At 41.3% G+C, this 25,142-nt stretch overlaps 1 protein-coding gene across 3 annotated transcripts in view; it reads left to right on the top strand.

Moving 5' to 3' along the window:
* Positions 1 to 25,142, top strand: part of ULK4 (unc-51 like kinase 4) — a 1,062,038-nt gene that overhangs the window by 254,176 nt on the left and 782,720 nt on the right. For all 3 annotated transcript variants that reach the window (XM_073550092.1, XM_073550091.1, XM_073550093.1), the window contains exon 18: positions 18,641 to 18,748. In XM_073550092.1, coding sequence (XP_073406193.1) covers positions 18,641 to 18,748 — 108 coding nt within the window. The remainder of the gene's footprint in view (positions 1 to 18,640; positions 18,749 to 25,142) is intronic.

The raw sequence follows: 25,142 nt of genomic DNA, 5'->3' as shown, positions 1-25,142 counted from the left end.
TTTGAGTGTAGTAGAGGACAGTGGTCTGTTCTTTTGGAAATGACATAGCCAATCACCCTATTTGAATTTCTATGTTTGTCAAATTTTAATTGCCAATTTATAAATGCATTAATATTAATGGCTCAAATGTGCAAAAATATAGCAATATGACCACAAGGTTATAGACATGCAACGGACTGAAATCCACAAAACATGACTAAATTTGCAATAAAACAGATCCACAATATATGAATAGGGATTTGAGCAAGCCATTCATTTGTGTTGGGCCGTATTTGCCCTCGGATTTGTGATACGGAATCTGTAAAGTAAATGCACTGCAAATCTTTGTTGTGTGAACAAGGCCTTTATTTCTTCAGGGCACTGCAGCCAAAATGCAGACTAAAGCAGCGTCAGAGCTCCAGCACTGTCTGTGGATGGATACCATGTTTTGGCATAGGTGGTTTCCTTCACTGGAGACTGCCCTTCCCGTGGTTGTTTCTTCCCGGGGAAAGACCTGGCTAGTCATTACTTGCATTGAGAAACATGTGATGGTGTCTCCGCGGCTTGTGTTTTGCATGTCTTGACATATTTCCCATAAGGGATGGGGGCATTGCTCTAGAATCACTGCGTTGAGAAACATGTGATGGTGTCTCTGCAGTGTTGGATGTTGATCTCCATGAGTTCATTCATCCTCGTTTTTCACAGAGCTCCAGCACTAGACAGACGGATAGTGAGTGCCTGCTCTGTTTGTTATGTATATTAAAGCGTTTGGGGTCCAACCCCTTTATAGAAGTTGTCCACCACTTGGACAAGTTCTTGTCAAACCTCTCTCTAGGCCCTCATAAAATAATATATTCTTCTCTCGTGCCAGCGTCATTCTCGTGGTGTCGACATTCGCTCTCCTCAAGGCTCTCTTGCGGTGTTGTGAGACGTAGAATCGTAGAGTTGGAAGGGACCTCCTGGACCATCTGGTCCAACCCCCTGCTCAAAGCAGGATTCGCTAAATCATCCCAGACAGATGTCTGTCCAGCCTCTGTTTGAAGACTTCTATTGAAGGAGAACTCACCACCTCTCGTGGCAGCCTGTTCCACTCATTGATCACTCTAACTGTCAAAAAGTTTTTTCTAATATCTAATCTGTGTCTCCTCCCATTCAATTTCATCCCAATGCTTCTAGTCTTTCCTTGTGCAAATGAGAATAAAGATGATCCTTCTGCAATGTGACAGCCCTTGAGATATTTGTAGACAGTTAAGTCTCCTCTAAGTCTTCTCTTTTGCAAGCTAAACATTCCCAAATCCTGCAACCTTTCCTCATAAGACAGGGTTTGCAGACCGGTCACCATTCTGGTCGCTCTTTTCTGAACTTGCTCCAGTTTGTTGATGTCTTTTTAAAAATGTGGCACACAAAACTGGACACAGTATTCCAGATGAGGTCTGACCAAAGAGGAGTAGAGGGCAATAATGACTTCACGTAATCTAGACTTTATGCTTCTGTTTATACATCCTAGAATTGCATTTGCCTTTTTTGCTGCTGCATCACACTGTTGACTCATATTCTGTCTGTAATCTATTAGTATACCCAAGTCTTTTTCACATGTGCTGTTGCTTAGCCCTATTCCTTCCATTTTGTATATGCTTTTTTTTATTGCCCAGATGACGTGACGCAGGAACTCAATCAGCGCTGGCGTCACTGTCTCTGCCTTTAGACAAATCAAACATGAAAAGGAAGTCTGAGATCATCTGCAACCTGGAGTTTCTCTTCATGAGCAATTTATCTGAAGTTGAGCACAGGACAGTGACCCCAGCGCTGTTTGGGCGCCTGCATCATGTCACTACACCGCACGAGGGCCCCTGGAACAGCAACTGCCGAAACCACGGGATCGGCACCGGCATGGGAAGTGAGTGTATAGGCTTTACTTTTCTATGGAGGCCAAACATTTTGGTCAAGACGGCGTTGTCCTAGTAGTGGACAACTCACTCCCTTAATTATCAACAGATGGACTTGAGTTATTTGAATCCTACCTTGAGATATTGATTATCACGACCAGTAGCCCCTAATTTTGGGTATGATTTGTTTAAAAAAAAAAACAAAACAAAATTACACATAACGATAATTTGATTTTTCGTAACTTATGAAATCACCCTTTCTATTCCTTTCGTTTTAGGTTTGGGAAATTCAGTGTTTCATTGCTCCAGATCAACTTTGACATCCACTTAAGGAGAGAGAGGTGGCTGTTTTTTTTATTTGCTATAGGCTTCCTGTCCAGTTATGGGTTATGACCATCTCTCACTAACATAGTAACATAGTTATTAAGGTTGAAGGGAGACTTTAAGTCCATCTAGTTCAACCCACTGGTGATGTCATTTGTTTTGGATAAATCAGACTATCTGTAAATGTAATTGTCATTTTTCATTGTTTTTTGCTGGCAAAGTAGGACTTCTAGATGTGTGCAAACAGAATTTTTTGAGGCGATTAAAAAAAAAAAGTTTTTCAAGTATAAACTACTTAATAAACTCCCCCCCAAAAAGGAAAGCGTTATGGAGTTTTTCTTTTTCTGAATCATTTCCTGAAGCTGTTTTGAATCAATTTAGAAGTTTTTTGTGTACCTCGCTGTTTAGTGAGGTACGCTTTAGCAGATCAAACACCACAAAAATATTGCTACTTTGTCTTCTCTTACTCAGCATCTACCTTTGAGCTGTCAGCTCATTTTCTTGAGTAGCGTAGAGTCTTGTGATTTCATCCAGACAGTGAGCTGCTTTTTGTAGTTATCTGACTGCCTTTTTATTCCTAATATGTATCAGTGACTCAATTTTTCATTTCCTTTTGTCCAGGCTTCTTGACCCGTGACTTTTATTCATTCTTCTTTTCTTTTTCTCACATTATTAGATAGCATACTTTTACACATGAATCGAATGTGTGGTACAGATAATCACCAAGACTAGTCAACTTTTATCAACCATTACAGCATAAGTTCCTTGGAGGTGAATCGTTCAGTGGAGAAACCTGTTTTCCAAAAAGATTTGCTCCAAATTATTTGAATAGATCAGATATAAGCCCAAATTGTATCCAAAGCATGGAGTTGCATATACTGTAGCTTTAGTGATTAGATCGGAGTTAGTGAATGTGTAAAGGAGATAATGAGCATATCAGCGGCTTGTGGAACTCATTTATATGATCTCACTAGTGGTACATATGCTGTAGGATTTATAGATCTACATGACATGCGTTTAAATTCAGCAAAATGTATTGCATGTTCACATACAGACATTAATAGTAATTAAAAAGTCCTAATATACAGGGTGGGCCATGTATATGGATACACCTAAATAAAATGGGAATGGTTGGTGATATCAACTTCCTGTTTGTGGCATATTAGTATATGGGAGGGGGGAACTTTTCAAGATGGGTGGTGACCATGGCTGCCATTTTGAAGTCAGCCATTTTGGATCCAACTTAATAGGAAGAGGGTCATGTGACATCAAACTTATTGAGAATTTCACAAGAAAGACAATGGTGTTTTTGGTTTTAACGTAACTTTATTCTTTCATGAGTTATTTACAAGTTTCTCTTTGCTAACCTCTGTGACATGTCAATGGCTGTAAACACGTGAGGAGCTGATAGAAATTGTGTTGATGTCTGGTGAATGCAGTACCCGGGTCATTGCAGCGGATTTCAATGTAAGACGCCCTACGCAAGAAAACTGTCACCATTCCCATTTTATCTAGGTGTATCCATATAAATGTCCCACCCAAAAAAGTTTGCCTCATCACTGAACATAATGTTCTGTGTAAACTGAGGGTACTGTTCCAATTTTTGTTTTGCCCAGTCTGCGAATTCAGCACGCCTATCTGACATCAGTCGAACATCCTTCGGTGGATACTAGCTATTCACAAATGGCACCCTTATAAAATCCAGGTGCTGCAGCATCTCGATGAGGATGACCCAGGTCATCAGCGGTACTTGAACCCTGAAGCCGCATCAGTGATATCCGAGCCTGAAACTGTTTTTGCTGTACTTTAACCTGTGTCAGTGTCTTTCCTGGTTAGTGTTCCAGAGTCTGTACTGTCAGAGACTGTTCCAGTATCCAAATCCAGCCCTGTCTGTGACTGTGTCGGTATACACTCTGCCTGAGTATCTGGAACATGTGTAATCTGAACAGAGTCTGTATCCTGTTCTGTCAGTTGTGCAGAGTCCAGTTCGCGTCTGTAACCCAGACCCCTGGGGTCAGTAGCTACAGTACCGGGGACTGCCTTGGAGTAGTCCCCGGCGGTTTGCTTGCAGCTCAGGTCCAACTCCACTGTCGAGTTCTAGCAAAGACCAGATATCTGCTTAGCCCTGCCACTCTTAGCTAAGCTGGGCCCTGTTGCACAGTGGGTCCTGGAACCACGTGCTCTACACGCCTGTGTGACATACTGTGCCATAGAGCACACAATAACTTAAATTACACAATACACATTACAATTACATGATGTGAGAACACAACGTACTTACCTATAAACATACGTTATCACTCCTTCATGCTAAAAACAGGTCCAATCCTGCATTGGCTGATAGCGATAGGGATTCATTGGATCGGGACATCCTGTTGGAGGAGTTGGAGGAGGCGCTTGGTCAGATGCAAAATGAAAAGGCTCCAGGAATGGATGGCCTGCCTGGCGAGTTTTACAAAACCTATGCACCCTTACTGCTACCTAAGCTACTTAAGGTATTTGAAGAGGCTGAAAGGCAGAGGGTCCTCCCGCCATCTATGAGGGAAGCTTTGATAGTTTTAATATTAAAGCCCGGAAAGGATCCAGAGGTTCCGGATTCATATCGCCCGATTTCCCTATTATCAACAGATGTTAAATTATTGGCCAAGGTACTCGCCAATAGGATGTCCCGAGTTATCTCATCTGTTATACAGAAGGATCAGACGGGATTTATCCCAGGCAGAGCCACATCTATGAACCTTAGGAAACTATACTTGGGGATTCAACATAGTTCTGGGGAGTTGGGGGGAAGAGCAATTTTGTCCTTAGACGCCGCTAAGGCGTTCGATAGTTTGGAGTGGGGTTTTTTGTGGGCGGTACTTCGGAAAATGGGCTTTGGACACAGATTTATAAATTGGGTGAGGCTGTTGTATGGCTCGCCGGTGGCGAAGGTTGGGGCTAATGGCAGGGTCTCTGAGTCTTTTCCTCTTGGGAGAGGTACTAGACAGGGGTGCCCGCTCTCGCCCTTGCTATTTGCTACTGCGGTGGAGCCATTGGCAGTTGCAATTCGGAAGTCCAGAGAAATAATGGGATTCAGATGTGGAACTGTGGAGTTGAGGATATCATTGTACGCGGATGATTTACTTCTATATTTAGATAAGGTACATTCCTCGATTTTGCCGGCAATGGAGGTCATTCGAGAATTTGGGCTGAGGTCTGGTCTTCGGATTAATTGGTCCAAATCAGCTTTAATGCCGATAGACCCTCTCCCGGCGGATTTCTCAGATTTGCAGATACCGGTCCCTGTAGTTCGGAGGTTTAGGTATCTGGGTATAATTGTTAGTCCTGCCCCGAAGGATTTTCGGGCTCTGAATCTGGAGCCCCTGTTGCAGCGATTTAGAGCAAAAGTACATACTTGGTGTCGCCTGCCGTTGTCGAATATTGGTAGATCTAACTTAATCAAAATGGTAATGATGCCACAATTATTATATTTGATACATAATTCTCCGGTGTGGATCTGTAGGGACTTTTTTGCAAAAATAAATACATTATTCCGGGAATTAATTTGGAAGAAAAAACAGGCTAGGATTCGCTTGGAGATACTGCAGCGAGGGAAGGAGGAGGGAGGATTGGCGGTGCCAAACCCATTCATATACTTTATAGCCTCCCAGATGCAACATCTTAAGGGTTGGGGTAGAGACGGGGCGTGTGACAATGGTGGTGATATTGTGAGGGAAGGATCGGTATGGAAATATACAGGGTGCCGGTTGGAGGTGGGAAGACGGCAGATAAATGGGGCACGATACCCCACGTTGGCTATGATTTTCAAGGTGTGGGATAGGGGTAAGTCTCTTTTGAAGATAAATGGGCCTACGGAATTGTGGCCATTGTGGCGAAATCCGGATTTGCAAGAGATCAAAAAGCTGGTGGGGTTCGGAAGATGGGAAGATAAAGGGATTTATCTGGTGTCACAAATTTTGCAAAATAATACTCTTAAGAGTTTTGAACAATTGAGAACAGAATTTCACCTCCCGCACGTCTTCTTTTATCAGTACTTACAGCTAAGACATGCATTGGAAAAACAGAGAAGGACAAATCCGGTGATAGTGACACATAATCAAACACTACATATGCTACTTACATCTGAGTCTTCTAGGGGACTTATCTCTGAATTATATAAAAGATTATTACCTGCCCATCTGGAGACATATCCACTGACTGCTGCTAAGAATAAGTGGGAACGGGACGTTGGCCCCCTGACGGAGGACCAGTGGTCCGATATTCTAGAACAGGTCCCTAAAATGGCGGTTTCTGAGTGCCAGCGGCTTTCGCAAATATATCTCATTCACAGGGTATATAAAACACCCAGCTTATTATTTAAAATGGGACTTAGGCCCAATACACAATGTGTTAGGTGTGGGCAGGATGATGCCCACTTGATGCATGTTATGTGGGAGTGCGGGCACATTGGGGATTTCTGGAGGCAGACCCTGGGACTCATAGCCCAAGTATACCATATCACAATACGACCGTCACCTCGTCTATGTTTGTTGAATTTGTGGGAGGAGGGGGTTGACCCGGACACTGCAGTGGCCCTGGGAATAGCCCGCATCCTGTATCAGGCAAGAAAGATACTTGCATATCATTGGTTGGATCCTATGCCACCAACATTGTCAGAGCTTAAAAATAAACTAAATAATGTCATCAGATTGGAAAGGGGGGCTTATTTAAAAAGAAATGCATTAAGAAAGTTTTACAAAATTTGGCAGCCATGGATGGAGTCACCGGGTCTCCCCTCGGGCGCACTGGTACGGGATGCGATGTTGGACCAGTTGCTGTTGTGCTTGCGATGAGGGGATGCTTGGGGGGTGAAAATAAAGTCTAGTGCCCTTTGTGGCGAAGTAGATTTTGAGTGGCGCGGTGGGAGGGAGCTGGGGTGGATTGGACCTGATATCCGTGGGGGGCGGGGGGGGGCGAAATATGATGCGGAGTGGCGCGGCTGGCGGGGATGGTTTTCCCGCTGAAATGAGGCACTGATGTATAATTTTGATTTTTGTTTATTTGTGGAGCCATGTTGTTTATAGGCTCAATTTTATGCAAATATCTGTGTTTTGAGATTTCTTCTTTTTATTTATTCTTACACAGGAAGAGTTTTACCCTTTAAATAATATTTGCTCTCAATGTAAATTTTACTAGCTATATAAGATGTCATATTCTTTCTGTATTGATTCCTGAATGTTTAATAAAAAAGATCTGATTCAAAAAAAACAGGTCCAATAATAAAGCATTACCAACTGTGATAGGGGAAAAGGGATGGGAAAGAGGAGATAGGGAAAGGAAATCATGAGCCTAAAATTTTAAGAGACAACAGAAAGGGAGAAAAAGTAGAAGAGTGATTTTAATTCTCTTCTTCATTGACAGCCAGACTATCCTCTCAGGAAGCTGTGGGTACCCTGAGGCAGTCCTGTAAGGATGTGATCTCAGGAAGATAAGGTTATTTCTTGCAAGACAAGCTGTTCTCAAAACAGTTCATGAGGTGCCAGGCCTCCTAGATGGTCAAAATGGTATGATCCCCAGGAAATAGTTCATAAAGTACAAAGCAGATATGAGAATGTATCAGCACAAGAGCCAGTAACTAACTCAAACTATGCGGATCATCACTGTATGTGTGGCAGGAGACTTATTTGGGTCTGACTCATGTTCCTTGGGCCTAATGTGGAAATGTATTCAAGTTCCTACCCTCTAACTATACAGAACATATTCACATCGACTTAAAATTACTTTGTAAATGTTTCTCACACAAGATACGTTATCAGTTTAGAGGGAACACTAGTTGTACAAAGTTGGTCAGTCTTCTCTTCTGCTAGACCTTTTGGGCCTATCATAACTTCCGACCCTAGACCCACAGGAGGATTCTCTTGTACCGTGTGAGTTTTCGGATGTGTTTTTGGACTATGTTACTTGTTACCCAACCATACAGCAGAGGAGGTGCGTAAGGCCTCTTTCACGTGTCCGTGCCTCTGGTACGTGTGGTGACAGTTTTCACACGTACCGGAGACACGTACTCACGTAGACCCATTCAAATGAATGGGTCTATACACATGTCAGTGTGTTTCCACGGACCATGTGTCCGTGGGCAAAACACGCTGACCTGTCCATTTTTTGCCATCTTCATGGACAGCAAAACGTCCCACACACGGAGAACACACATTGATGACCTCCGTGTGACATGGACAGCCTCCGGGGAAGAAGCGCTGTTCCCCGGCGGCTGGTGCTGAAGCCTGCTGTCATCATTCTCCCCTGCTCTGCCAGCAAGCAGAGGAAAATGATGAGCGCTATATTAAAGTCCGAACGACAGCAGGTGGTGGCTTTTGAGACTGTTACCCATCATCCGACACCTGCTGTCAGTCACTAATACCAGTGACAGTAGGTACGGATGATAGGGGTATTCCACAGCTCCCACCTGCTGTCTTTTGGACTTTAATATAACGCTTATCATTCTCCTCTGCTCTCTGGCAGAGCTGGGGAGAATGAAGACAGCCGGCTTCAGCACCAGCCGCTGGGGAACAGCGCTTACAGTAGTGCTTCTTCCCCACGGCTGTACGTGTGTTATTGATGCGGCACATGGTTGCCACACGTAGTACACACACGGACACGGATATCTCCGGTACCAGTTTTTCCGGTACCGGAAATATACGGACGTGTGAAAGAGGCCTCAAGTAAAGTTCTGGTGATTTTAGTTATGAACTTTGAATTTGTGTAAGAAATCAATAAAACCTTTTCTTATGCACATTCTTTGTGAGTAATTTAAAATGTCAGTCATGTGAAACGCAGTCCACTTAACCTACTGTCTGTGCATTGCTCAAGGACGGCTTAATTTTTGTTAGAAGTTTTGACCTTTCAGTAGATTATCTGCTCAATACTTTGAAGGGGAGGGAAACATTGATTTCAGAAGGTCATGTTTTATAGACACAAATCACGTGCATGGATTTGTTTCTGCACAGTGCTTAATAATGCAATGCTTGAGGTGCGTGAAGCTATACAAATAAAATACTGTTATGTATTGCTGTAAGGTTTCTGTCTGTAGGATTAGGAGATTTATTTTCCCTCTTTTACATAAAGTAATTTACGAGCCATAAACCTGCATTAATTCTACATAAGTTAATGCTCAATACAACGTCCATGTTATAAGACAGGACAGATGCAGCTAAAAGTATAAGAAAGGGACATTCCCATCTCCAAGATCCTATCTCAATATGTAGTAGGTATAAAAATATTATCAAATGCCTCCAATTAGACATGTAGTATAGTTTTTCTGATTTCCTCATGTGCAGGCATTGTAGTACCTTAGGCATCCACTAACAACTAGTTACCTGTCACTTTATCAGTGGTCTTAATCATGGATACCTTGCAATGCCTGCACATGAGGAAAGAGACACAGCAAATCAGAAGAACTATACTAATTGGAGGTATTTGCTAATATTATTATTACGCCTACTACATACTGGGATAGGATCTTGGAGATGGGAATGTTCCTTTAAGTGTATTCTCTCTTGGACTTGATTAATAAAACATGACCCCTGACAAAGTATTTGCGAAACACACTTCGGGTGTTTAGTGGATGAGCCTCATCATGTCATTACTAGTATAACATCACGATTTACACTTTATGTACTATATTTTTCAGTGAATTATCAATTTGTTGCTCTCCAAACTGAACCAGTCTGTGATATTGTGCTTTTCAATCTGAATATGTTTGTAATCGTATACACTTTTGCATACACTGTTTTACAGTGATTGGTACCCATTTACTAATGGGGTTTTCTTTCTGGCTCAGTTACCAAGTTATCTGGTATTATTTGCATTTATTCTAGTTCTGGCACTTATTTTGTTTTTTTGGTTTCTTTACTGCAATTGTGCTTTTAAAACTTTATACCATGCCTGGGGTTGCAATTTTTGCCTTTAATGAAACATAAGGTACAGCTTTGTGTAAAGATTTTTATGCTATTTTTTCAATGCCCCTTATTTATTATACTTCTTGTTAGATAGTTTCTAATCTTGGGCACATTTTTTTAGTTTGTTATTGCAAGTAATCAAAGGATTTGTACCAAGTTATGACGTTATCCCCTAACCATAGGGAATGCTGGAGATGTCTCGGAAATCTCTCGCATTCCCACTGAAAATGAATGGAGCTTAGGCGCACGTGCGCTGCGTCCACTATATTCAGACTGTCCTCTTCAGAACCCCATTCTCAGGATCCATGGGGGTCATAGTGATTGGAAAATCAGCTATCAGGATATTATCCTCAATACAAAGGATAACTTCACATCTCGGTACAATCTCTTTTAGGTGAACATCATACTTTATAGTCATTTTAAAGTCTAAATTCTGTTCTGATCCATTTCTTAATTTATCTTAATAGCAGTTAAAGCTCCACAGTCATCTTTAGGCCGGTTTCACACTTGCGTTTAGGGCCGCAGCGTCGGCCTGCGCACGGCCGCCGCTAAGCCCCGCCCCCTGCCGTGCCTCTTCTGGTAGCTCCGCCTCCGGGCGCATGACGCTGCATACGTCATGCGTCCCCTATCTTTATCACTGAGGGCGCAGGCTGTGCCCAGTATGCATTTGGCGGCGCCTGCGTCCTTTTGACGGTGCGCCGAGCGCAACCAAATTGCAACAGGTTGCGTTTGGAGCTGGTCGGTGCACCGTCAAAAGGACGCAGGCACCGCCAAACGCATACTGCGCACGACCTGTGTCCTCAGTGATAAAGATAGGGGACGCATGCAGCGTCATGCGCTCGGAGGCGGAGCTATCGGAGGAGGCGCAGCAGGGGGCGGGGCTTAGCGGCGGCCGTGCGCAGGCCGACGCTGCGGCCCTAAACTCAAGTGTGAAACCGGCCTTAGACTGAGATTTAAAAGATGACATGTTGGCTATGTGCAGTTACCAGGGTGCTTTGGAGGTTACTGTATACTGTGTTACTTCTGTTTTCAAAGTAAAATAGTATGCAGACTTTCTTAAAAGGAATCTGTGAGTAAAATCAATTTTCCTTTCAATTCCCCTCAAACAGTATATATACAGTAGACATGCAGGTCTTTGACATGTGAATCCATTGACACCTTTGTATCTTCTATCTGTTGCTGCATTCTAGAGTAATTTGCATTTTCTTTCATATATAAATGAGGCATTAAGCATCTGGGCATGACAAAGCACATACAAGGCACTGCTTCCAGATATTGTTTCCCTGTTAAGCACTAGCATCCTTAGCTTGATTAATATCTCACAGTCTGCATAACACCAAGCAAGGAAACAGGACAGTGAGCTATCAGTCTAGCTAAAGAGGCTGGAGCTGGGGAAGAATGGCAACCTTGGAAGGCAGAGGCTCGTTTCACAAATTTTTGCCTTATAAAATGTGCATTCCAACACAGAGCATTTGGATTGTACGCAAAAATATTTTGTTTCTTTTTCCCCAACTCTGTTGTGGAGATATTTAATATCGAGGTTACTGGCTCCTAATTTGTTAATTTTCGTATTTATCTGGGTGGTTAATTTCACTTGGATTTATGGATATATACCTTCATCCTACTATGACTCTGTGCAATCATCCTTAGGTAGGAAACAGCAGACACCCACACTTCTGTCCTAAAAGAATTGCCTATTGAGGGCAGAAATTGTCAGCATGGTCAAGTGGAATTTTGTCTCACTTGACCACACAGACAATGCCTCCCTCCCTAAAAATAACCCTTACTCTTGATAATGGGTGGACATTGGTGCAACCACACAGGGGCCCAAGAGAGAGGTAAGAGGACCCACTTCCATCTACAAAACAGGAAGTAGCTTCTGTCACAGACAGATTATTGGGCTGTAAGGGCCCATTTATGTACACCTGGGCCCTGTTCTCTCTGTACCCGCTGCTCTATCCTCGGCTGCTTTCGTGATTCTCCTCATTCTGATACTGCTGCCCGACTCTTCTCCCAGCACTTTACTAACAGGAAGTGTCAGAAGGGAGCCGTGGTTATGTAAGGCAAATAAAGGCTCGTGTGACCACGCTGGCACAAATCCTGACCTCAGTGAGTGTTTCATTTATGTCAGAATTGTGGGTGTCTACAAGTATAAAAGACCTTCTCTCACTCCCTCCCTCTCTATTCCCTTCCGCCAATCTGAAATAAAAAACAAAAAACTTTTTTTTTCTTTAAAAATTGTTGTGGGTTTTTGTTTTTAATTAATGCACAGTATAAAACATACATGCTTTGCAGTGCCTATAAAGTGTGTACGGAAAGTATTCAAACCCCTTTTACATTTTTCACTCTTGTTTCATTGCAGCCATTTAGTAAATTAAAAAAAAGTTTTTTTCTCATTAATGTACACTCTGTACCCCATCTTGACTGAAAAAAAAACAGAAATGTAGAAATTTTTGCAAATTTATTAAAGAAAAACTGAAATATCAAATGGTCATAAGTATTCAGACCCTTTGCTCAGTATTGAGTAGAAGCACCCTTTTGAGCTACTGCAGCCATGAGTCTTCTTGGGAATGATGCAAGAAGTTTTTCACACCTGGATTTGGGGATCCTCTGACATTTTTCCTTGCAGATCCTCTCCAGTTCCGTCAGGTTGGATGGTGAACGTTGGTAGACAGCCATTTTCAGGTCTCTCCAGAGATGCTCAATTGGATTTAGGTCAGGGCTTTTGCTGGGACAGTCAAGAATGGTCACAGAATTGTTCTGAAGCCACTGTTATTTTAGTTGTGTGCTTAGGGTCATTGTCTTGTTGGAAGGTGAACTTTCGCCAAGTCTGAGGTCCAGAGCAATCTGGAAGAGGTTTTCTTCCAGGATATCTCTGTACTTGGCCACATTCATGTTTCCTTCAATGGCAACCAGTCATCCTGTCCCTGCAGCTGAAAAACACCCCTATAGCATGATGCTACCACCACCATGTTTCACTGTTGGGATTGTATTGGGCAGGTGGTGACCAGTGCCTGTTTTTTTCCACCAAAAAGTTCTTTCTTTGTCTCATCAGACCAGAAAATCTTATTTCTCATAGTCTGGGAGTTCTTCATGTGATTTTAGCAAACTTTGCGGGCTTTCATATGTCTGGCACTGAGGAGAGGCTTCCGTTGGACCACTCTGCCATGAGGCCCGACTGGTGGAGGGCTGCAGTGATAGTTGACTTTGTGGAACTTTCTCCCATCTCCCTAATGCATCTGTGGAGCTCAGCCACAGTGATCTTGGGTTTCTTCTTTACCTCGCTCACCAAGGCTCTTTTCCCATGATTGTTCAGTTTGGCTTGATGGCCAAGTCTAGGAAGACTTCTGGTGGTCCCAAACTTCTTCCATTTAAGGATTAAGGAGACAAATGTGCTTTTGTTACCTTGACCAGATGTGTGCCTTGCCACAGTTCTGTCTCTGAGCTCCTTGACCAGTTCCTTTGACCTCATGATTCTCATTTGGTCTGACCTGCACTGTGAGCTGTGAGGTCTTATATAGACAGGTGTGTGCCGTTACAAATCAAGTCCTATCAGTTTAATTAAACACAGCTGGACTCCAATGAAGGAGTAGAACCATCTCAAGGAGAATCACAAGGAAATGGACAGTATATGACTTAAATATGAGTGTCTGAGCAAAGAGTCTGAATACTTATTATCATGTGATATTTCAGTTTTTCTTTTTAATTTTCAAAAATTTCCACATTTCTGATTTTTTTTTTCAGTTAAGATGGGGTGCAGAGTGTACATTAATGAGAAAAAAATGAACTTTTTAGAATTTACCAAATGGCTGCAATGAAACAAAGAGTGGAAAAATGTAAAGGGGTCTGAATACTTTCTGTACCCACTGTATTTCTGCAACCTAAAGATAACTTACTATTTATTTCACCTGATGCTTTGCATAAAAAGGAAGCTGGTGGATTTTCATGTATTTTTTTTTTCTATCTCTTCAAAAGAACATTTTAAAAGTAATCAATAAAAATGACATGTTCCCTAGTATGGTATTAATAGGCACTGCGATTCGTAGTATTGAACTTTTGAATGTGATGATTAAAAAAAAAAAAATTAAACGTTTTAATTGGGTGTTTAAATTGTAAAAAGTTTTTCCTCGATATGTGATGGCTGATACATTTTTGCACACAGTTGCATCTGCCGCATGGTACGGACATTGTCACCATTCACATCAGTCTGACTTATAAATTAGGAATATCCGTAGGAATATCGCTAGATGTACTCTGTTGTGTACCATTGCACCTGCAAACCCTTAAGCAGCAGAGGCGTAAAGCTGTGGCTCATGTGGTCTGATTAAATCGTTCCAATCCGGTAGTGTTGTGGACAGTGGATATCGGATAAGTATATGCGAATTAATCTATATGTAGGTCTAGTACAGGGATAAAGATTTTATTTTTTTACTTTAATAATTGAATATTGAATTTTTACATACAGGTCGTGGAAGAAAACAGCTTTTTTTTTTGTATAAGGCTCTGTTTGTGAAACATCTAGCGAAACAACCGTATATCAATAATCTGCAAGTGTGCATTCAACAAACAGAAAACGTTAAATATTTCTATTTCTTCATGAAATGCTGGTACAAAACGAATGGAGGATGTGGAGCGTGTTCATGACATACAACTGTTCCTGCTACAATGTTGTCTTCATACCTTTCGTTGTGTTCCAAGTCCGTATGAATAAAGTATGCCACTGGCTTTTTGGGATTCTCCCAAATCCTGCTGGACCCACGGAGGTATGCTGCTCTGTGCATTCAATAAAATCCATCAAATCTACCTCAACTGACTGAATATTTAAGCGTAGGTTCTGCAGCACATGGATGCAATCTTATAAAACATTTCTCCGGAGACTTTTTAAATATTTAGTGATATTTACTCAGATGCCAAAGCTCTGAATATTGCATGAGTGTTTCTGCCTGCCTGATCTTACAACAATAAATATTCAGATGAATTTGTAGAAAAAATTATATATATTTGTTTAAATACCTTTAGAGCAGAGCGTCGGTGTATGGTGGCCAAATATTCTATGAGCATCTAATAAATTGACTCCCTATTTCTATATAGTTGACAGCAAAAGTTTTACTCCTTTTCGTAGATAAATTATTTCTTGCAAAAGGAGTGTTATGGTTCAGTATTCGTTGCTTAACCAAATGTAGTATACACGTATTTGTATTTTTTTTATTAAAAACAGGAGCAAAACCTTTGTAGAGGCCTATATTCACTTCTAAAACCATGGGTTTTTCTACATTCAGGAATTCCAGCAGCTCAAAGCCAAAATTCAATTTTCTGGAAACTCACATCCATGTTATGCATTAAAGGGGTTGTACACTAATCGAGCAGCCTCTTCTCAATTGCTTAAATCCACCTTATGTAGTCTTACTTTTCATCCCAGACAGTGAGAGTGAAGTAGCCAATGATTGGCTGCAGTGCTCACGTGACATAACGTCATGCGAGCCCTGGGAAAGCCAGTGCCATCATCTCTGAAATGACGCTTTCTTCGGAAGTGATTATAGGCTGTTAATTTAAAAGAGGGAGGGACTATAGCAATTGAGAAGGGGTTATCCCAAGTAGTGCACAACCTTGGTTAGTGTTTAACTTAATGTTCTCTTCTACGATGTACAGTTTATGCTCGTTTTAGTGCATATTATGCTCTCAAAATCTGTGTGAAAACCAACTTACTTAGTGTTTAATAAGAAATCCATTTTGACATTCTTACGACCACAGATTTTTTTTTCCACTACCAATTCAATCAGTGATATTTCACTTACTAAAGCATTTCTATGTGAATTCCCGCCATGAGGCCACAGGAAGTAGACACGTGAAGTAGCTTCATGGGATATGTTTCTGAATCTGGGTCAGAATTTTAAGGGTAAACTGTAGATTCTACAGCCAATACACATATTTTTTCAAGGAAAACACTGTAAAATCAAAATAGGCTTAATCTCCTCTTAATAGTCACAAGGAGACCTGTCTCGGAATTCACTATACAGCGACTTCACATAATTTGCATGTTGAGGGCATCTAATTCTAGACCAAACAAAACTACGGACAGCCGACTACAAACAGAAGAGAAAACTATACTATGTCGCCATCAGGTCCTATGAGTTTTGCTGCTGTTTTTTTCTACTAAGACTTGTTTTGACCTTATGCAGATTTGGGATTATACAGCATATGATATAATGTGTTGATATCTTGTTCATATTCTGTGATATAAAGTCATAATCCAATCATCTATATACCAATATATTATATTACCCTACAACATTGTCTAATAATCCCATGGTCTATTGTAAAAAGAATTGTAATAAAGATATACTGTTATTGACTTTATTGCCTCATTCACGCTACAAGACTCACAAGATTTTTGCAAAATATTATTATTCTAAGACCTTCATTGTATCATCACAATAAAACACCACATCTAGATAAAAAAAAAAATTACACTTCATTTTTAAAACCACTTTGTTTCAACTGAGATAACAAATGAGTTTAAAACAAATTCCTAAAAGTGCCTGAGAACGCGCCTGGTTTTTCCCCTGCTTGCATTGGGACAGAGCCCTGTAAGGTATTATTTTAGAATTTTGACTAGCAGTAAGCTGATAATTTTTGCACTTTTCTCTTTAACTTATTATTATTTTGGCCATATAATAATTATTCATGCTGCCAAGTTATCAATTGAAATTGTTTGTGATGTTCATTTAGATTTTTTATTCTATTTCGCCAGATGTTTTCGATGTCCACTATTGTGACACAACTTGGGATACTATTTAAATCTTGATCTTAAAATGTTATATAAATAGGTATCTATTTATATAATTGCCTTGTAATGTTTTCATTTCCTGTTCTGTCCAGATGTCACCGTATCCCAGAATTCCAAGCAGAGAAAGTTCACTGACCGCCATATTAGGACACCCAAGTGATGAGTGTCTCAATCTGGAAACTGCTGCTGGTACCAGCCTATTGCGCGGTACCACCAGCGGAACGCCGTCGCACTGCACACACACTCTATACGCCGTACGGACCACACACTCACACAGTCACACTCACTTTCTCACAGTCACACACACTCACACATTCAGTCACACTCACATTCAGACACACACACTCAGACTCACACATTCTCACACACTCACAGACAAGGGGGATAGCACATGGGGTAGACAGGTCAAAGAAGAGAGCACAGATGGGAGAAGTCAGAACATGGGGAAAGAGAGAGTGGATAGGTGGGTGAGTACATGGGGGGGGGAGAGATTCTCAATGCTGCAAAGCCTGCCCCCATCGTGACATTACCGCCCTCCGGATGCGATAGCATCGGGCCTCCGTCTAGTCCTATCATATTTGAACTCATGTTTAGCCAAGCAGTTATTTTGCAGGTCTTTTATCCAAGAATTGGGGAAATATTTTCTGTATCTATTATCCAATTTACGGTACCTTATAATGTGAGCGGTCACATTCGTGCGTTGGAGTCTATAAGCCAAAGTAGTTATCTCACTATATGGCTTCTATTCAACTTGTCTATAGTTTGTGTGTTAAGTTTTTGAAAACTCTTTTAAGCTAAACATATACAGACTGTCTGGACTATAAGAATGCAGTATTTAGGAAACATATAAGACAAGGAATTAGGGACCTTCATTATGTAGGATCAATACAGGTCTGTGAATATATCAGTTAGAATGTCCTTTTATATGCAATGTTGAGGAGTATAACTGTTATATTTGCATTTAAAGGGACATTCTCTTTTTTTCCCTCATCGTAGAATTATGGAAATCACAGGATGACAGACATGTTAATGATATACAAATATTGAAGAGATAAAAACAACATTTTTAAAAGATCTCGATTTATTCAGTCGCATTTGCATACCTTGGCATGCATCAGTGAGTTTATTAATGGGTGTCTGATCATTGTTCTGCCACAATGAATATACTTGGGCAAGCAAATCAACAAGATCGGCTGCTGGCAGCTCCCTCTGCGATTGCCGACCGAGATGAGCTCCACGGGAGACAAGTCCGGAGATGCTGCAGGCCATGGTAGAACGTTTAGGCCATGCGGACTGCTCACCGTAGCATGAGCAGCATACAGCTGGCGTCGTCGTGTTAAAAAATGGCACCTGGGACACTTTGGGGAAAAATGAGAAAAATTATCATATCACTGGTTCTACAACCACATTGATGTGACACTGAACTGTTACTGTACCTGGAATGAAGACTACAATAGTCCGGCAACCTTTCATTATGCCTCTCAAACCCCACACCACAATCCCATAATCTATATTATGTTAGATGGAAAAACAAAAGACTGAGGAGCTAGCTTTGCTCTCATGAGCTTTAATTACTCATGCTTTATTTCCTTGTAACACCATTTGTAAACATCGCCTTTATAATGGATATTTGTGCCTTTCTCAACACTGTAGTGGTGTGTTTCTTTGTGCAGATTAATTTAATGATGCTATTTTCTGTTAATTTATGCAAACTTTTAATGTCTCTGCAGGCAATCACCTTGCTGACTGAGCTGATTAGAGAAAATTTCAGGAACAGCAAGTTAAAACAATGCCTCTTGCCGTCTCTTGGAGAACTCATTTATTCTGTTGCTATTCAAGTAAGTATGAACTGAAAAGGCATGACATTCTCTAACAGCAGCAAATGTGATAAAGGAATAACAGTCCCTCCTCTTCAGCTCCATTACCACGTTTCCAATGGTCTCGGTGTCTACTTTCCTGCACTGATGAAGTGCCATCTATGTGCACATGATTGCTGCATGCAGTAAGGCTAGGCTCACATTGCGTTAATGCAGTCCGTTCAACGCATAGCGTTGGCAGACTGCGTTAACGCTACTCCCTGCCGCGATCGCGTTATGCGATCCCGCTAGTGCAGATGGGCTAGCTGCTTCATCTGCGCTAGCAGTGATGGACCCTCGGATGCTGCAGACTGCGTCCGAGGGTCCGTCACAGAATGACGGCACATCGCTAGCGCATGCCGATTATGACATGCGTTAGCGATGCGCTCGTCTATAGCAGTCTATGGGTGCGTTTACGCATCCGTTACATAGCGTTAATGCTGCTATGTAACGGATGCGTTAAACGCACCCCTTTAACACAATGTGAACCCAGCCTTACTGACATCAGTGGTGATGCCTGTACGAACGACACATGGCTGCTGAGATCAGAAATGGAAGCCATATCATTGCTGCTGGAATTGTAAGCTCAGACGGGCAAAGACCATTAGAGCAGCAGTGCTAGAGCGGCAGGGATTTAAAAACATTTGTTCCTTTTAACTTTAAAGCTCATATACGGGATTAGGAGGGTATTGGTATAAAGCTTTTACCACTTTAAAAAAATGTAATAATACATTTCTTTTCATTTAAATCAACATAATAATAAAAGTTGGGACATTACATAATTTTTACATAAATATAAGCTACTTCTGAATGGCGACAGCAGTAGATCTTAACAGAACTCCATGGTATACTGATCATTCAGCACAGTGGCACGGTGCAGCTCCGACCAAAGTGTAGGGGCCACTACCTGCTGTTGCCGGCTACTGTAGTGCAGTGCCTGTTCTGTTACATAACAGCTGTGCTGCAACAGCTGCTACACTTTGATCGGAACTACGCTCTACAACTCAATGTGTTTACATCCGGTCAGAGCAAAAAACACTGATCGGTGGGGGTGTCGGATCTCCACCGTTCTGTCATTGATTACCTATTTTGTAGATTGTCATCAATACCAGATTTTCGGACAACACCCTGTAAAAATGATATGGAGTTTTGTAATCTATTATGCTCTTTATGGAAAAGGATTGTTTGTTACTACAAAATGACCAGCTCCTTACATATAGCAGCTCATTCTATTTTATTTATTTTTTAAACTGTAAATTTTTATTAATATTTTACAAATTTTAGCAAGTGAAATTAATCCAGACAAACCTTTATATCCAGAGGCATAGGAAATAAAGGAAATTGCAATGACAGGGCAATGCGGAGAGCAATATAGTGAGGGACTCCCTAAAATAATAGAATGTTCGGATGCAATCCATAAGTTGAGCCCCCATGGGATATTCAATATACCGAGCGAAGTTAGGTATTGTAAATCTCCAACTTTTCCCCAACAGTAGTTTCATGAATACAACCTCTTTTGACGGACAAAGAGACTAAACATACACATCAAGGAAGGGGGAGGAGAGGGGAGTAAATAATCCAAGAAGAGAATGGACCGTGCATTTAGAAGATGAACTAATCATTACCCTGAGCCCAGAAGTAATCCCATGGAGCCCAAACAGAATCAAAATGATCAACTCTCACATTCAAAAGAGCTGTCATATGTTCCATTATCCTAATGTCATTAATTCTATATAATAAGATAGAAAATGTCTGCGCTGAATAAACCACACGGATTAGGGAACAACACAAAAATTATAAAGATAAGTGGCAGATAAATATGGAAGTCTCAATAGACTCCCCATGAGAGCTGGAGCTAGCACTGAAAATGCGCTGCGAGAGGTTGATAAAAGAACCGTAGGTTTAAAAGGAAACCACGCCTATAACGGACCATCCCTGATGAAGGAAGCCGTGCACTTCCGAAACCGGTTGGAAGGATTTGGTCTGTATTACTCGCTGGTCTCAGCCACTTGACCTTCTGACGTCACCAAGGTCCTGCAACTCCACTGCAGCCGGCAGCATCGTGCTGCGAATAAAGCCGGCGCACCGAGGTTGCAGCGTATAGTGAGTAATTAAGAGACTGTCACCGGCCGGGACAGTTCTCTCAGCAGTTATTGCTGGACTCAGTTCTTTAAACGTACTTTATCCTGTTTTTGGACCCTGCATGTGCATAACATAGCATTTGATTACCACTGCAGCGACGGAGCTTCAACTTCACTAGCTCCTATATAATCGCTACATTCTTTGCTCCTTTATAAAGCACTGAGTCCAGCAATAACTGCTGAGAGAACTGTCCCGGCCGGTGACAGTCTCTTAATTACTCACTATACGCTGCAACCTCGGTGCGCCGGCTTTCTTCGCAGCACGATGCTGCCGGCTGCAGTGGAGTTGCAGGACCTTGGTGACGTCAGAAGGTCACGTGGCTGAGACCAGCGAGTAATACAGACCAAATCCTTCCAACCGGTTTCGGAAGTGCACGGCTTCCTTCATCAGGGATGGTCCGTCATAGGCGTGTTTCCTTTTAAACCTACGGTTCTTTTATCAACCTCTCGCAGCACATTTTCAGTGCTAGCTCCAGCTCTCATGGGGAGTCTATTGAGACTTCCATATTTATCTGCCACTTATCTTTATAATTTTTGTGTTGTTCCCTAATCCGTGTGGTTTATTCAGCGCAGACATTTTCTATCTTATCTGTATCATAATCAAACGACCTAGTGGTGTGTTGTTTTGTCTTGCAGCGGATATTCCTCTCATAGTATTAGCGCCCCCAATATATTTGTAATTCTATATAATAAATGTTGATATGAGTGAGGAGAGATCTGCTTCCAGTTGAGAGCAATCAGGCACCTAGCCGCTGTGAGAATGTGTAATAATATCTTGGCTGAATTTTTCCCCATTCCCTTGGGAGTAATATTTAACAGATATATATATAGTTGGCTCCAGTCCCACCTCCACATAAAGAACCTTGGAAATTAACAGTCTTGCCTCCTCCCAGAAACCCGTGATCCATGGACAAGACCAAAAAATATGATAATGTGTGCCCACATCAGAGCCACAACGCCAGCACATATTTGAAATTGAGGGGTTTAATCTGTGGAGAAGGTCACGAGTATGATACCAGAACATTAGGATTTTATATTGATTTTCCTTGTAAAGTGTGCAATTAGAGGACTTGGCTGCTTTATCCCAAATAATTATCCACCTTTGAGGCGATAGTCCTCTTCCCAGAATAGACTCCCATTTGCACATGTAGGAATGTTTCAACTGTTGGTCTGGGGAGAACTCAAAATTTTATATATGTCTGATATCAATACTTAAGTCGACCGCCCTCTACTGCAGATCCTCTCAAATTCCATCGGCAGAGAGACCTCAGTAGATCCATAGAGCAAGAAGGCGAATTGTTTGAACTGTAAGCACTGATAAAATTCATCAAATATCAGGAGCTCCAGTGTGTCCCCTCCTATAAGGTCCGCAAACCTAAATAAGCCCGCAGATCATTGTATTTTTTTCACTTTGGACAAGACGCCTATGTACTCCTTGAGGAAAGCCCTTTCTTCAACTTCTCCAAGCCACCCTTTTGTTATTGCTAGTCAATGTAAAAATCCTGGTATTTCTTTCAAACCTAACAAACAGCCTCACTAGTTGATTAGTGGAGGAAACACAGTTGTCATTGTCAGCCATGTTTATTGTACATGAGATGGAGAGATGAACAAGAGCTCCACAAAGCAGCAGTTTGTACATTGGTATTACACATTACTATAACAGTTTATCCAAATATTTTAAGAAAATGTCCAAGAAATTGCAAAGTAATAAAGTATACCTGCCTCATTGTTCCCCAGGCACTCTTTGTTCAAGCCTGATTGGGTCCCCTGCCATGTCTGTACACCTTATTCCAGAGAAAACAAAAAGCAAAAAACACAAATATCCTGAACTAAAAAGTAAAAAATATACTGCAAATAATGCATATTCCAGGCAGACTTGGTCACCACCAGTGGCCAACTGATTGACAATTCCAACCATTGCATTTTTCCATGTGTTATTTTCTTATAATGTATTGTAAAGTGCTGTGGAATATGTCAGCGCTATAGAAATAAAATGTATTATTAATTTATTATAATTGAAACTAGGCAATGAAATATATATATATATATATATATATATAATAATATTTTTTTTTTCTAATTTATTCATTTTTTCTTATATACAAGGGAGGAAATAAGTATTGAACACGTCAATAATTTCCTAAGTAAATATATTTATAAAGGTGCTATTGACCTGAAAGTCTCAACAGATGTCTGTTACAACCCATCCAATCCACACAGGCAAAGAAATCACAGCATAGATGTCATTAAATTAAGGTATATGTAATAATGAGAACTACAGAAGGAAAAAATATTGAACACACTTACAGAAATTTTTTTCATACTTTATACCAAATCCTTTGTTGGTGATGACAGCTTCAAGATGCCTCCTTTAGGCCGGCGTCACACTAGAGAGGAATACGGACGAGTGAGAGGCGATAAAAAAAACGCATTGCACAAGGACCAATAATTCTCTGTGGGGTAGCTCCCATCAGCCGTATTTTTCTTGCGTATATTTTATGGTCCGTGCCAATCGCAGCATGCTGCAATTGTCAGTGTACTACGGCCGTAGTACGCCAATGCAAGTCTATGGGTGCGCTAAAAATACGCATTACACACGGACCACACGTGTGACTTGCGAGAAATGCGCACCCGGTGTCTTTTAGAAAAGCCGGCAATTCAGTGCGCTATACAGTAAAATCACACTGACAGGTTTGATAAAGAAACGAAAGAATAGATCTAGACACATAGAATACATATATATATATATATATATCATTGAGACACATATATATTTATATTTCACAGAGTTCTTCATAGCAGAATAGCCGCTAATTCAATTGCCGGCTTCTGTCAAATCATTCCCCAACCCGACATGAAAAGGCACATGGTTTACAGCGCATACATACGGTAAACCATTTAATTTCATGGTTTTTTTATATGTCCCTGACTAATAATTAGATGAGGGTTTGTGTGCAAAATTTGGGAGGTGTAGGAGTTAATTTAAGGGGTTAATTTGTTGTAAAAAAACGCATGTGCTCCCGCTGTAATTTGTCGACCAGAGAGGTAAAGCAGGTGAGTGAGGGCAGATTTTAATAGCCATGAGAAGGACCATTGTTTTTGCCCCCCCCCCCTGGCTACAAAAATCTGCCCTCAGACACCCCAGAAATGGCGCATCTATATGATGTGCTAATTCAATTGCCGGCTTCTGTCAAATCATTCCCCAACCCGACATGAAAAGACACATGGTTTACAGCGCATACATACAGTAAACCATTTCATTTCATGGTTTTTTTTTACATGTCCCTGACTAATAATTAGATGAGGGTTTGTGTGCAAAATTTGGGAGGTGTAGGAGTCAATTTAAGGGGTTAATTTGTTGTAAAAAAACGCATGTGCTCCCGCTGTAATTTGTCGACCAGAGAGGTAAAGCAGGTGAGTGAGGGCAGATTTTAATAGCCATGAGAAGGGCCATTGTTTTTGCCCCCCCCCCCCCGGCTACAAAAATCTGCCCTCAGACACCCCAGAAATGGCGCATCTATAAGATGTGCCAATTCTGGCACTTATCCTCTCTATTCCCATTGCCCTGTAGTGGTGGTGAATGGGTTAATATAACAAAGGGTTAATGTCACCATTCAATTGTAAGGTGACATTAAGCCGATTAATAATGGAGAGGTGTCAATAAGACACTGATCCATTATTAACCTTATACTAAGAAAGGGTTAAAAACCACACAGACATTAATTAAAAAGTCTTTTAATGAAATAAATACACCAAGTTTTTGACAAATTTTTATTAGTCTGGTAATCCAAAATAAAACCATGACCTGCAACAAAAATAACATAAAAAATCACCAATATCCTCACCTCTCCGCTGTTCAGTCAAGTCCCACGCTGCAATCCATCAGAAGGGGTTAAATAGTTTACAATGAGGAGCGGTGCTAATGCGACCAGCCTCACTGTAATCTACTACAAATTGAATTGATTCAGCTCTGCGTAGCCTCAATGGCTGCCTGTAGATGAACTAATTACCATGGGAAAGTTTCTGACTTTTTTCCCACGGTTATTAGTTCATTCACAGATCAGTTGGGGACTCCTGCTGACATCACTGAGGCTGATCTGTGAATGCTTATAGATGCGCCATTTCTGGGGTGTCTGGGGGCAGATTTTTGTAGCCAGGAGGGGCCAAAACAATGGTCCCTCTCATGGCTATTAAAATCTGCCCTCACTCACCTGCTTTACCTCTCTGGTTGACAA

This window comes from Dendrobates tinctorius, unplaced genomic scaffold (genome assembly GCF_039654945.1).
Source record: "Dendrobates tinctorius isolate UK_male_01 unplaced genomic scaffold, ASM3965494v1 ptg000162l, whole genome shotgun sequence".
NCBI lineage: Eukaryota > Metazoa > Chordata > Amphibia > Anura > Dendrobatidae > Dendrobates > Dendrobates tinctorius.
This window is presented reverse-complemented; position numbering and strand designations above follow the sequence as displayed.